Source organism: Peromyscus leucopus, chromosome 7 (assembly GCF_004664715.2).
Source record: "Peromyscus leucopus breed LL Stock chromosome 7, UCI_PerLeu_2.1, whole genome shotgun sequence".
Lineage (NCBI taxonomy): Eukaryota > Metazoa > Chordata > Mammalia > Rodentia > Cricetidae > Peromyscus > Peromyscus leucopus.
The window spans coordinates 35486078-35499440 of record NC_051069.1 but is presented as its reverse complement, the minus strand read 5'-3'; the positions used below and the strand labels follow the sequence as shown (position 1 = coordinate 35499440).

Genomic DNA, 13363 nt, shown 5'->3' with positions numbered 1-13363 from the left:
AGTTCCTTTTGCCAAGGACTTTGTTGAACAGAACAAATTATGCAGAAGTTCGATGGACACTGATATTATCTGAGGAGTTCTAAGAGAAGAGCGATATCTACCTCAGCCTGGTTGTTATGGGAAAGTTGCACAGAAGATGGTATTTGGGCTGAATTGTACATGCCAGAGAGCCAGTCATTCTAGATTTGAGAGGAATGGTCAGTGGTTAAGAGCTCTTGCTGCTCCTGCAGAGGACCTGGGTTCAGTTCCCAGCACTCACACTGGGTGACTTATAGCACCTTGTAAACTCCAGCTCCGGGGAATCTCATACCTTCTTCTGGTTACTCTGGGCACCAGCATATCCATGGTGCACAAGGATACACATACACATGCGCGCGCACACACACACACACCTTATAAAAAAAGTCTTAACATTTAAAAAAAGAGTGAAATTGGAGATCTGATAAATAGCTTTGGCACTGGAGTCCACTGTCTAGGTTCTGATTCTGACTGTCATTTCTGGGTATATAATTTTGACATATTAGCAAATATCTCAGTGACAGTGTGTTTTCCCTGTATAAAGTAGAAGTGGTACTAATTCTTTTTTTGTTTTTGTTTTTGTTTTTTGAGACAGGGTTTCTCTGTGTAGTTTTGGTGCCTGTTCTGGATCTCGCTCTGTAGATCAGGCTGACCTTGAACTCACAGAGATCCGCCTGGCTGTCTCCTGAGTGCTGGAATTAAAGGCGTGCGCCACCACTGCCTGGCGGTGGTACTACTTCTTAATGGATTATAATGAGGACTAAATGAGTAAACACACACGAAATTGTTGGAACAGTGCTTGGCACATTAACTTGAGTGGTCATTACTGTTACTATTACTGCCACTATTATTTACCCAGATATTCAAATATTTATTGAGTCGCTACTATGTGCCAGATACTGATGATAAAGTGATGCATATAAGTGATTTAGCCTCCCCTTAATGAAGCCTGAAGGTTAGGGGAGGTTAGGAAAGTAAAGAACACTTAGAGCTAGGTGAGCTATGTGCCACAGTAAGGAAGTGCGTGTGGGAGCTTAGCAGGGAGGTAGGGTTAATGCACTTAAAGACGAGCCTTGAAAGAAGAGGCACAAATTCTTAGAGGGAACATCCTGGATATAGGCAAAGGGGTAGGAGTACATGTGTAACAATGGAGAAGTGCCGTGGAGGTATGTGTTCTAGAACACTGGGCTAAGTGACTGGTGGCGGATGACAGGAGATGGGACAATATGGCGACTTGTATCTTTGCTAAGGCACATATATCCTGGATCTATAGATTTTAAGCAATAAAAGCACACAAGCAGATCGAAAGGGTGTGACAACCATCAGATAGGGTTGGTACAGCTGTTAGCAGGCTCTTATGATGTGCAGATATATACATGAGAAGGGCTTGACTTGAGAGCATGGCTGTGGTCTCTGTAGAAGGGATAGAGAGATATAAGAGTGGATTCTGGGAACCAAGCTCAGGTCCTCCACAAGAGCAGCGTGCACTCTTAACTGCTGAGCCATCTCTCCAGTCCCTCTTTGTAATTTGCGAGATATACCAAATGTGAAGAATTCCAAGACTGCCTGTGATTTCTGTCAAAAAATAGTCCTCAAATATGTTAAGTAGCTGAGAATTACATTGAACTTCTCATTCTTCTACCTCTGTATTCTAAAGCAGCAACCTATGGGTCGTAACCCCTTTGGGGGCTGAATGACTCTTTTACAGGGGTCACCTAAGACCATCAGAGATATCAGATGTTTACATTATGATTCACCACAGTAGCAAAATTACAGTTATGAAGTGGCAATGAAAATAATTTTATGGTTGGGGTCACCACAGCATGAGGAGCTGTATTAAAGGGTTGCAGCATTAGGAAGGTTGATAATCACTGTCCTGAAGGTGGGATTATAAGCATGAACCACCACACCAGGTTTATGAGGTGCTGAGGTGAATCCAGAGCTTTGTGTGTGCTAGGCAAGTACTCTATCAACTGAGGTATATCTCCAGTCCACTCTTTGAAAGCATATGAAATAATGGATTTAATTATTGGCATTTTATACATATGTATCATTGTATTTTGCTCATATTCACTCCCCTACCCATCTTCTGCCCCCTGACTCTGACTGCTTGTCTCCTTTTTCCCTCCAAATAGTCCATTCTGCTTTCATGTCTCATATTATGTTAAATATATTTTATTTAAATCTAGATTATTTGTGATAGAAAATGTGATATTTGTTCTTGTTTGGCTTATTTTACTTAATATGATGCTTTCTAGCTTTATCCATTTTCCTACAAATGAAATAATTTTTTTTTATGTCTAAATAAAAATCCATTGTATATAGGTACATAACATTTTCTTCTTCCATCGATGGTATCTGGGCTGATTTCTTTTCCTGGCTATTGTGAATAATGCCTCAGAGCATATTAATTTTCTTTTCTTTTTTCTTTCTTTGGTTTTTTTTTAAGACAGGGTTTCTCTGTATAGCCCTGGCTGCCCTGGAACTCACTCTGAGAACCAGACTATCCTGGTTCGGAAATCTGCCAGCCTCTGCCTCCTGAGTGCTGAGATTAAAGGTGTGTGCCACCATTGCCTGGCTAGAGTGTATTAAATTTCATAGATTCTTCTTTTTTTTTTTTTTTAAAGATTTATTTATTTATTATGTATACAGTGTTCTGTCTGCACGTGTGCCTGTATGCCAGAAGAGGGCACCAGATCTCATTACAGATGGTTGTGAGCCACCATGTGGTTGCTGGGAATTGAACTCAGGACCTCTGGAAGAACAGCCAGTGCTCTTAACCTGTGAGCCATCTCTCTAGCCCAAATTTCATAGATTCTTAATCAGTTTATGTTTCCATTAGTAGTCTATAAAGGTTCCTCACTAGCGTTTGTTGTCATTTGTTTTCTTAATGATGACTATTCTGACTGAGATGAGATAGACTTTCCTTCTTCAGGTGATATAACCTAGTCTCAAGAGGGACATTTCACCTCTCCTCTGCTGTAGAACTATTGGTTGAAAGCAAGTCACAGATTCTATTTGCTCTGGAGGGGAGGGGAGAGTACAAACCTGTAACTTTAGAATCCACTTTAAGGTATGTCTGCCACAACATGCTGTAGTTTATATAATTTTCATAAGCAGTTTATTGACATAAAGTGTTTAATTTTTATTTTGTTCTTATTTGGTGGTGGTAGATTCAACTTTTAAGCTATAGATTAAATGTAGGTAGGAAGGGATGGTTTAGGCAGTAAGGCCTTCTTTACCTTTGAACCACATTTAAAAGGCACAGGCTCATGTTACAGCTGGTGGTGAGTCAGGGTTCTGTGTGGAGAAGTGAAGAGAGCTGTTTCTTTTACCCCTAGGTTTTTCTCCTGGGAAAATAAAGGCTGTGGGTATCCGGTCCCCCTTTTTGGTATTGGGCACAATAATCTGAAAAATAATTAACATTTGATGTGATTAATAAGAAGAAAAGCAAAAAAAAAAAATACTTTAGGACTAATCATCTCTACACAAATTATTTTTATCTTATCATTTTGATTTTGGTTTCCATCTTGAGGCTAGAGTTATCTGGGTGAAGATGGAGAGAGAAGGGAGACAGAGAGCTCTTTCTTTGTGTATGCCCTTGGCTGTAATAGTCAGGGGCAAGCCACCAGACATGTTGTTACATGTGAACACATAAAGCCCTCATCAGTTTGCATGGCTTTCTGCTCAGTGTAGCCCAGGGTTGGAGTTTATCTTTCTCATTTACTTGATGGGGTGCTGGGTAAAAATGTATGCAGGCCAAGTAGCTGTATAATCAAGCAAGGAGATTAGTCTTCCTAGATGCTAGGAGAAAGGATGTAAGGAAGCAGAGGTCTTAATGCATTGAAAATGAAAACTTAGAGAAACCTGGGCCAGGGCCAGCACAAGAATTTACAAAGTGGCAAGTGACTGTTGTCCAGAAGGCAAGACCAGAGCAACTGTGTCTCAGAAGGCCACGGACCAGCAGAAAGCCCATTGGATGTTGGGTGAATTATGGTTGCTGGCTCAGATTTACTATCTGCACCCATCCTAGTAGACCTGATGGGTAAACATACTTCCTAAAAGCTCACAAGTGGCCTATGGTATGCTCCCCATCAGCCAACCTGTTCTGACAATCTAAGGACTAGTCAGTTCTCCTTGTGAAACATGGTAGCTTCTGACTTTAGAATCCCACCCTTGGTCTAAGACATCCCAGGTGCTGCACTCCTTCCTGCAGACAGTATACATGCAGAAGCAGATCCTATAGTCTGTGTGAGTCATCTCTTGAATGGGTGTGCCCATCCATGAATTCTCTGCTGTGCACCAAGTTTCTCCTGCTTTGTCACCCTATACAACATTGTGTCAGGGCTTATTTTTCTTTTCTTAAATGAGAGAGGAAAAGCACTAGAAATCCAAAGATCTTAGGCTAGGTAGCCAAGAAGGAGGCTTTTTGAGAAGTTGAAGGCAAGTTTCTCTGGGACAAAAGATGTTGAGATCAGGGCTCAGTCTTCAGGTCCAGATTTCCCCAGGTTCTAGGCCCATTCATTTTTCTGGCTGAGGTGAGATGGTGGTGCTGTTTTGCCAATTCTCCTCCTTGTCTTTTTGTTGTTGGACATTGTCTTAGAGTTTCCATTGCTGTGAAGAGACACCGTAACCATGGCAATTCTTCGTATAAAGGAACACATTTAAATGGGGCTGGCTTACAGGTTCAGAGGTTTAGTCCATTAGCATCATGGCAGGAAACATGGAGAAGGAGCTGAGAGTTCTATATCTGGATAAGCAGGCAGCAGCAAGAGAGAGTTATTGGGCCTGGCTTGAGTGTTTGGAACACCAAAGCCCACCCCCAGTGACAGAATTCCTCCGACAAAGCCACACCTAATGCCTCTCCCTAAGCATTCAAATATTCCAGCCTATGGGAGACCAATCTTACTCAAACCATCATAGACATTAACACCTGTTGGAAGGGCTGGGGAGAGGAGTTTTTGTCACCAGCCATGGGTGCTGAAAAGCTAAGGGAAAATACCCAGTTAATACCTCTGAATGCGCGGACGATTGCAGAAGGCTAAGAAGAGTCCTGTGTTAGGCTTTCTGGCAGTTGACCCCATCAGCCCATTCGAGCAGTGTTGGTGGCAAGAGGACAGAGCCTCAGGGAGATGTGTCGGTGCAGGAAGCCTGGAAAGACCTTGGCAAGCCTGTATTAGGACAGATTGGAACGTCTGCCTGTTCAGAAGCGTGAGCCATACGGAGCACATCACACCTGCGCGACACAGTCTGTACCAGCTGCCCACTGTTTCCAAAACAGTGATTTTTCTGGTTTAGCAGTGGTTTTTCTGCAGTTTCTATGCTGATGCTTGGCTGTTGGTCAGAGAAATACAATAGTGAACACGTGGTCCTGGGCTTAGCAGACCTTCTGGAGGTGAGCGGCAAGCTCAGCTGGTTTTGCTTTTCAGAAAACCAAACATTTAGACATTTCCTCCAGCATTGCAAGCAACCTTTTATGACTTCAGTTTTTCCTAATTTTCCAGTGTGCATCTGGACATCTGTTTCTGCTTAGTTGTCTCTTAGTTGTCTAGAAAGAGCCTCGGGCAGTGTCCGGCATGGAGTAGGTATTTGGATGGCATTTATGTAATTATTTCTTTTCAGAGATTAGGAGAATAACTTTACAATGCTCTGTTGCCAGGTCTCTCTTTCCCTTTAAATTGAGATTGATCTGATGGCAACTGATAAGTCAGTTTGACATTTTTTATGTGAAAATTTTGTTTTCTCTGCCTTTTCTATGTTCATATTTTATGATTCTACCTTTTTCATGTTTTCTGGTTCTTTTTTTTTTTTTTCATACTTTTACCATTTGGAGGACATTTTCCCTAAATCTCTGAGTATGACGCTGACAGCAGTGATCCAGTGACTGAGGAGAAGGGCAATGGGGGGTGGGGGTGTGGTTTCCAGGGAGCAAACTATGGATTTCTAAAATAGGGTCTTTAATAGCTTCTCCTTTCCTCAGTGGAGTCCCCAAACCTCAGGTTTTATATGTCATTCTGAAATAATCTATGGGGCAAGTTAAAATATCTTTTCCACGGAGATGAATTTGTATGCCTCCCACTACTTGTTGATGTGCCGATTCCTCCATGCACCTGCTGGTTAATGGGAGAACCCAGTGCCACTGGCCGTGTTAGCAGTGTGGAGGAGGAAGGGGTGACAGGGTGATCCTGCTTAGTAAAGGCAAGATTCAGATTAGAAATGATTCTTAGCCTGTGCTCCCATTTGATTGGAAAATTGCAAATTAGTTCAGGGTGCTGTGTAAATCAGAAAGATTAGATTATGGTAATATTGACAGTTGGATAGTGTAATGAGAATTCTATTTTATGGGTTTAAAAAAATTTTTTTTAACTAACCGTCCTTGAATTTTAATCTATGTGTATTTTTGTCTCTCCTAATTTAGGATTATAACTGGGTAACTAATTTTTCTTGTAAACGCCTTAGATAAAAATAAGAAAGGACTGGTACAGATTAAGGATAAAAAGGCTGCTGTTCTCGACAGCTCCATCCCCCTTGCCTGGAGTTTGGCCAGTCTTTATAGCTTTGAATACAGTTTGTCACAGAGCCTGGGCATGGCCACAAAGGGAGTGTGTGCGGGGTTGTCTTCATTTTCGGTGGTTGGTTGGTTGGTTAATTCCTTGGAGTCTGTTGTCGTTTCAGCACCCTCCAACACCTGGATGGTGGTACTGGATCCCATGAAGCCCGGGGGACCTTTCGAAGTAACGGCACAACAGACCTTGGGGACAAGCAGTCTCACCCTGAGGGTTCACGATGTCTTATTTGGAGATGTCTGGCTGTGCAGTGGGCAGAGTAACATGCAGATGACTGTGTTACAGGTAATTTGGAGAGTCTCAGCTGACAAGAAATGTTGATGATAATGGGGAGGAGGAGGAAGAGAAGGAGAAGGAAAAAAAAAAGAGTAATAAGGAAAAGAAAGGCTGGGTTTTTTTTGTTGTTGTTGCTGTTTTTTTCTGAGACATGGTTTCTCTGTGTAGCTTTGCGCCTGTCCTGGAGCTTGCTTTGGAGACCAGGCTGGCCTCGAACTCACAGAGATCCGCCTGGCTCTGCCTCCCGAGTGCTGGAATTAAAGGCGTGCGCCACCACCGCCTGGCTCTGTTTATTAAGTACTTAGCATGTGCAAGATCTAATCTGAGTGCTTTCATATTAAATAATTTTATTTAACAACCTAGAGAAGTAAGCTATTGATTAAATCAGTAGTTACTGGTTGGCACTAATTGTGTTTATATGCTCAGTTTTCTCCTTGAAGAGGTTAAACTGAGTTTCTGTTGTAGTTGATTTATCTCTTCTTGCCTTTCTTGACTAGCCATTTTGTTTTTGAGAAGTATTTAAGTTTGAGGTTTAAGACTCTGTACAACCAACCCATGCTTTCCTTTCAATTCTCTCTTTGATAAAAATATGAACTAGATGGGCTGGAGAGATGACTCAGTGGTCAAGAGCACTGGCTGTTCTTCCAGAGGACCCAAGTTCAATTCCCACCACCTACATGCTAGCTCATAACTGTCTGTAACTCCAGTTCCAGGGGATCCAACAGACACACATGCAGGCAAAACACCAACACCAATGCACATAAAATAAAAACAAATCATTAAAAAAGTATAAACTAGAATACTTTTATATACTGTAAGACTTTTTTTTTTTTCTTTTTTGAGACAGGATTTCTTTGTTTAGCCCTGGCTGTCCTGGAACTAGCTCTGTAGACCAGGCTGACCTCAAACTCAGAGATCCACCTGCCTCTACCTCCCAAGTGCTGGGATTAAAGGCATATTCAACCACTGCCTGGCTTGTTTCTATAGCTTTTATTCTTTATAGTTTCATTATTCCCTTTAAGAAAGCCTATTGTTAAACAAAAAGATTGATATATATACTTCATTTTACCCATGTTTACTAATTCAAAAAATCTAACTTCTTGTATATAAATTTTTCTAATCAGTGTTTTGTGAACTCTTACTTCCTGCCTTAATTCGTTAATTATATGGAAGTATTTTGAATTGAAATGCCTATTAAGCTGAACTTGGCCTGGACCTTGTTGGCATGTCTGAATGGACACAGATGTGAGGTTTCATCCTGATAGAAAGCATGGTTTTGTACAGAAGTGGAATTACTGTTAAGTCATTAGAGAAAGCAGTGCTTTCCCTCATGTTTTAAGTACTTCTGTGTTTTCACAGGAAGGCATGGACCAGATCTGTTTGTATCTATATAGTAACTCTCTCAATTGCAGACTATGCCAAGGGATCCCATCCCAATTTCTGTCAAGCTAAATCAGATCTTGATTGCTAAGCGTAAACATGTTCTTTCTGCCTGGAATTTTCTCTGGAGCATCTTCTGAATTAACTCAGGGCTGAGAGCTCTGAGATGAAGGGGGCAGAAAAGAGGATTCTATCTGAAACATACATGTTAATTCTCTCTCTTTCTTTCTCTCTCTCTCTCTCTCTCTCTCTCTCTCTCTCTCTCTCTCTCTCTCTCTCTCTCTCAACGAAGCACTTAGTTTGCAAGGCAGCATTTTAGGTGCGATAGTGCCAAAAGCCACATTTTCCAGTCTTTTAGTTTGCAGAACCTTGTTTTCTGGTAGGAAGGGTGCGTTGCACGGCTCCCCCTTTATGTCTTTGCTCCTTCCCCTGCACGGAGTCCCAGTGCACATATGCACACACGCAGTGTCTGTCTCTCTTCCCTTTCCTCCCTCCATGTGCCTTTTTGGGGAGGTAAGATTCTCACTATAACCTACCCCTCTTCACATTCAAAGAAGGAAATGGCAGATTGTATGCCCATCTTGTTGTTAGGGTAAAATGGAATTTTAAAGCTGAATGTTATTTATAACACTGAGTGAGATGTTTATAAATGGAGAAAAGTCTAAATGTTCATCTGCCACCTCAGGGTAGGTCTTAAGACTCAGATATTTCTAGTGAGGCTCAGGAAAAGATGGCTAGTATCAGACAAGAAGGCTGAGTTTTCAGTCACTGTGCACTCCCCTCTTTTGAATTTTACTGAATTTTACACATAGAGAAATTAATATACAGAAGAGAGAGATGGGTACCACATTCCAATAGAAGACTCTTAGAAGTACCGTGGATGGCTCACATACAGTCATTACCTCAACCTTAGAACTGATAACGTAGAAGGTGAAACAAAGTACTACATCTGCTAATTCTTCCATGTCGATTACTAGATACCTGTCTACCATGTGTATGCATGTGGGCACACACACGTTTACATCTGCACACGTTCACATACACACTCACACACATGTCTTGCTCCCCCTTGCAGACCCCACGCTTAGATCCTCTGAGGGAAATAGATTTTTGACGTGTCTTCATTAATTCAAGAATGTGGTATAAAGGTTACAAAATGAACACTGGTGAGCAGCTGCTTTGAAGGGACTGGCCTGGTCCCTGGAGAGACAGCGGTGCTCTCCCTCAGCCCAGGCAGCGCTAATGACTTCAAATACCTTGGTATTCATTTACATCCTCATTTAAATACTTGGTAGGGAAATAATTACACTGAGGTGTTTGATGAGATGAAGTCTGATCTCAGCAGATGGAGTAAAGCTTCCCTTTCATCAGCAGGGAAACCAAGTGTCATTTAAATGAAAATCTTCCTGAAATCTCTTTATTCCTAAATTTGCTGCCAATATCCCAGAGGAAATGCTTCCATCAAAAAGGCAGTGGCATTGGGAAAGGGGACCAATTTCAGACGTCATTGTCATCAGGTACAGGAGGAATTTTCCCCACCCCCATTTTTGTTAACACCCAGCTTTCCAGTTCTGGTAAATGTGAGAAAAGATGGAAACCTTCCAGCCAATGATTTGGATCGAGTTCCATGGGCTGGTAACAATACAGGAGAATGCCAGCCATCCTGACTCCACTGCCCTGGCACTACTCAGGCAGACTCAGCAATGGGGCTGCAAGACTGGGAGCATGTTCTCCCATCCTGCTTTCCTAAGCTGGCATCTCTTTGCTATGAGCTGCCTGCGTTCCCAGGCGGTGCGGAAGCTAGTGTGGGTGGAGAGAATGAAAGCAGGCTTCATCCACCGTTTCCATGGAAGCAACATACGATGCTTCGTGCTCAGTGCAGAACTGAATTTCACAGGAGGTGACTTTTTACAGGTACCTACTGCGGAAAAATAATTTCCCTGCCAGGGCACACCGTGAGCACATCAGCTTGTTTCTCTTTGCCGTTTATTTTCCATTAAACCTGCCAGGTAATAAAAATCCAAAAGACAGATCAGGATTTCCAGTGGAACTCTCCTGAGACCGTATGTAATGTCTGTCCTGAGTATGGAGACCTGGACAGGCTGGAGTTGCTGCCACCCAGGAGACACATCAGACTCTGGCTCCCGCAGTGACCTGAGAGCGATTTCATTTGCATGTGGTTATGTTGTATGTGGTTATGTTTGAGTTGGCGCAGTGGCCAACTCAAAGGCGATTCTGGGGGCAGCATTTTTCAATGAGATGCTGTGGGGCAGCCCAGCTCCTCTATCCTTTTCCTTCTCCTGGACCGTGGGCCGGAAGGCCAGCTGTATTCTCTGTGGTGGGTGGGAGGTAAAGCGAAGCAGCTGCTGTCTCTGTGGCTGGAGGCCAATGCAAAGTAGCCTGGCTTCCTGTGCCTTGCTGTGGCAGCCAGACTCAGCTGGAGAGCCTGCTCCCTGAGGCAAATGGTAACTGGCCTTCCTGATGATCCTGCTGGTCCTTTGTTTTTCCGAGAAGCTGGACTGCTGGGGGGCGGGGGTAGAGAGGACTCAAGAGCAAACACATACGCAAATACAAAAGCAAACCGAGATATTGCCCATCTATTCTTTTTAAAATAAAGGAAACAACAATAACAACAAAACCTGTACTGGGTAGTTTTGTGTGTCAACTTGACACAAGCTATAGGGTCACCAGAGGAAGGAGCCTCAGCTGAGGAAATGCCTCCTTGAGATCGAGCTGTAAGGCATTTTTTCATTTAGTGATCAGTGGGGGAGAGCTCAGCCCATGGTGGGTGGTGCCATCCCTTGGCTGTTGGTCCTGGGTTCTTTTTTTTTTTTTGGTTTTTCGAGACAGGGTTTCTCTGTGTAGCTTTAGAGCCTGTCCTGGAACTCACTCTGTAGCCCAGGTTGGCCTCAAACTCACAGAGATCCGCTTGCCTCTGCCTCCCAAGTGCTGGGATTAAAGGCATGCACCACCATCGCTGGGCTGGTCCTGCGTTCTATAAGAAGTTGGGCAGAGCAGTCCATGGGAAGCAAGTCAGTAAGCAGCACTCCTCCATGGCCTCTGCATGAGCTCCTGCCTCCAAGACCCTGCCCTGTTTGAGTTCCCGTCCTGACTTCCTTCAGTGATGAACAGCAGTGCTGAAGTGTAAGCCTAATACACTCTTTCCTCCTCCACTTGCTTTTGGTCACGGTGTTTCGCCGCCGCAGTGGAAACCCTAACTAAGACAAAACCCCAAACAATAACCCAACAACAAACAGTGCAGGAAATGCAGAGGAAGGAAGACAGGGTGCTCCTAAGATGTAGAGGACTGGGCCTTCACAGGCCTTGTGAGGAAGTCACTGGGCAGTGCACACAGTCTGGTCCAGAATGACACCAGACCACTGGGTCATGAGGGTTTGTGAAGTAGTTTGGGGAAACGTGGTATCTTTGGGCAGACACATTTCTTTCTTTAGTTCCTTGGGACTCTCCTGACCCTTCCCCTGGGCAGCACTTTTCAGATTACCTCTCTTGCCAGACCTTTCCTTGGTGACTACTCCCCAGGACCAAGATGAGAGTACCTTAGTTTCCAGTCATTTCTCGTGTTGTTCCTTTGTAATCTGTTTTTTTAATGGTATATAGATTATATAAGTCATGGTCTATATTGTCTCTACAGACACTCTCTAAACACCATTGGTAAAAGAAGTTCATTCAAATGCTTTGTGTTATCAGATATCAGTTACCAGAGGGAATGGGTCATTTAGTTTCAAATTAGAGTAAGCTGTGGGCTGGGAGGTGTAGAAGGTTTACCTGGCATGCACTAGGCCCTAAGTCCAGTCCTCAGAACCATGGGGGAAAGATAATGATGTAATCCATCCTGTTCTTTAGCCTCATCTCTACATAGCTCTTCTTGTCCAGTATAGACCTGCTGTGGAAGAGATCAGGTTTCATTGTTTGTGAATTGTCTTCTGGAACGTGATTCATCATGGTCTCTGTTGGTCAGACTGGATCCACAGTGTTTTGGTCCCACCCATTAGTGATTTGATTATTCATTTGTTCTCAGTGTATCTAAGTGTCAGACGGAGCTCAGTGGATTGGACGAAGTGTTTACTGAGAAGCTGCAAGCCAGTTTGCCATCTATCAGGTTAACTGACCCACTGATCTTTCTAGATCTTTAACGCCTCGAAGGAGTTGTCTGACACTGCTGCCTACCAGTCTGTGCGCATCTTCTCTGTCTCCCTCAACCAGGCAGAAGAGGAGCTGGAGGACCTTGGTGAGGTTGACCTGTCATGGTCCAAGCCCACTGCAGGTACGTGAGTGCTTCTGCATGCACATCTCTAGGGGATGAGTTAGTCACTTAAGCAGAACCTTGTAATCAGAGGTTTCTGTCCTGCCAGCAACTCCCAAATACCCAGCAACCCCTTCCCAAATAATTGACTCAGAGGCTTAATATTATTTATAAATGTTCTGCCGGTAGCTCAGGCTTATTACTAACTAGCTCTTACCCTTAAACTAACCCATGATTCTTATCTATGTTCAGCCAGGTGGCTTGGTACCTTTTCTCAGTAGAGCATTCACATCTTGCTTCCTATCCTTCTGTTTGGCTTCTTGTTCCTATCCTTCTGTTTGGCTTTCCCACCTAACTTCCTGCCCAGCTACTGGCCTGTCAGCTTTTTATTGACCTTTTTGAGTGACAGATCTTTACAGTGTACAAGAGAATTATTGCACAGCAGAACCTGTAGCCCCACCCCCGGTTTGGTTCTGCTTATCATTGCAGAACTATCCTTTTATTCCTATTGGGTCTCCATCCCATTCCCGATGATCATGGTTTCATGTTTCTTCTCAAGTATCCACCCTGAATCTTCTGCTCAGTGTTCAGGAAAGGGCTCTTCCTTTTATCTTAGGACAGTACTGATGATGTTCAATGTGAGGTGTGCCAGCATCTTCCTCCATCATGGTAACCCTCTCTAGTCCACCACCCCCATGCCTGTGTCTGAGGACAACTTACTGATGTCCTTTCCGAGTGAATTCGGATCTGCTTCAGCTCCTTCCAGAGCCGTCTTTCATCACTCAGCTTTTATTCTGACCTTTCTCTCCATTAAACACAGAGTCTTTATTTCACATCTCTGCCTCCTCCTCGGCAGGCT

The 13363-nt window shown here is 43.4% G+C and overlaps 1 protein-coding gene across 1 annotated transcript in view; it reads left to right on the top strand.

Moving 5' to 3' along the window:
• Window positions 1-13363, top strand: part of Siae (sialic acid acetylesterase) — a 38133-nt gene that overhangs the window by 4271 nt on the left and 20499 nt on the right. Inside the window, exons 3-4 of the mRNA XM_028859473.2 lie at window positions 6694-6869; window positions 12387-12525. Coding sequence (XP_028715306.1) covers window positions 6694-6869; window positions 12387-12525 — 315 coding nt within the window. The remainder of the gene's footprint in view (window positions 1-6693; window positions 6870-12386; window positions 12526-13363) is intronic.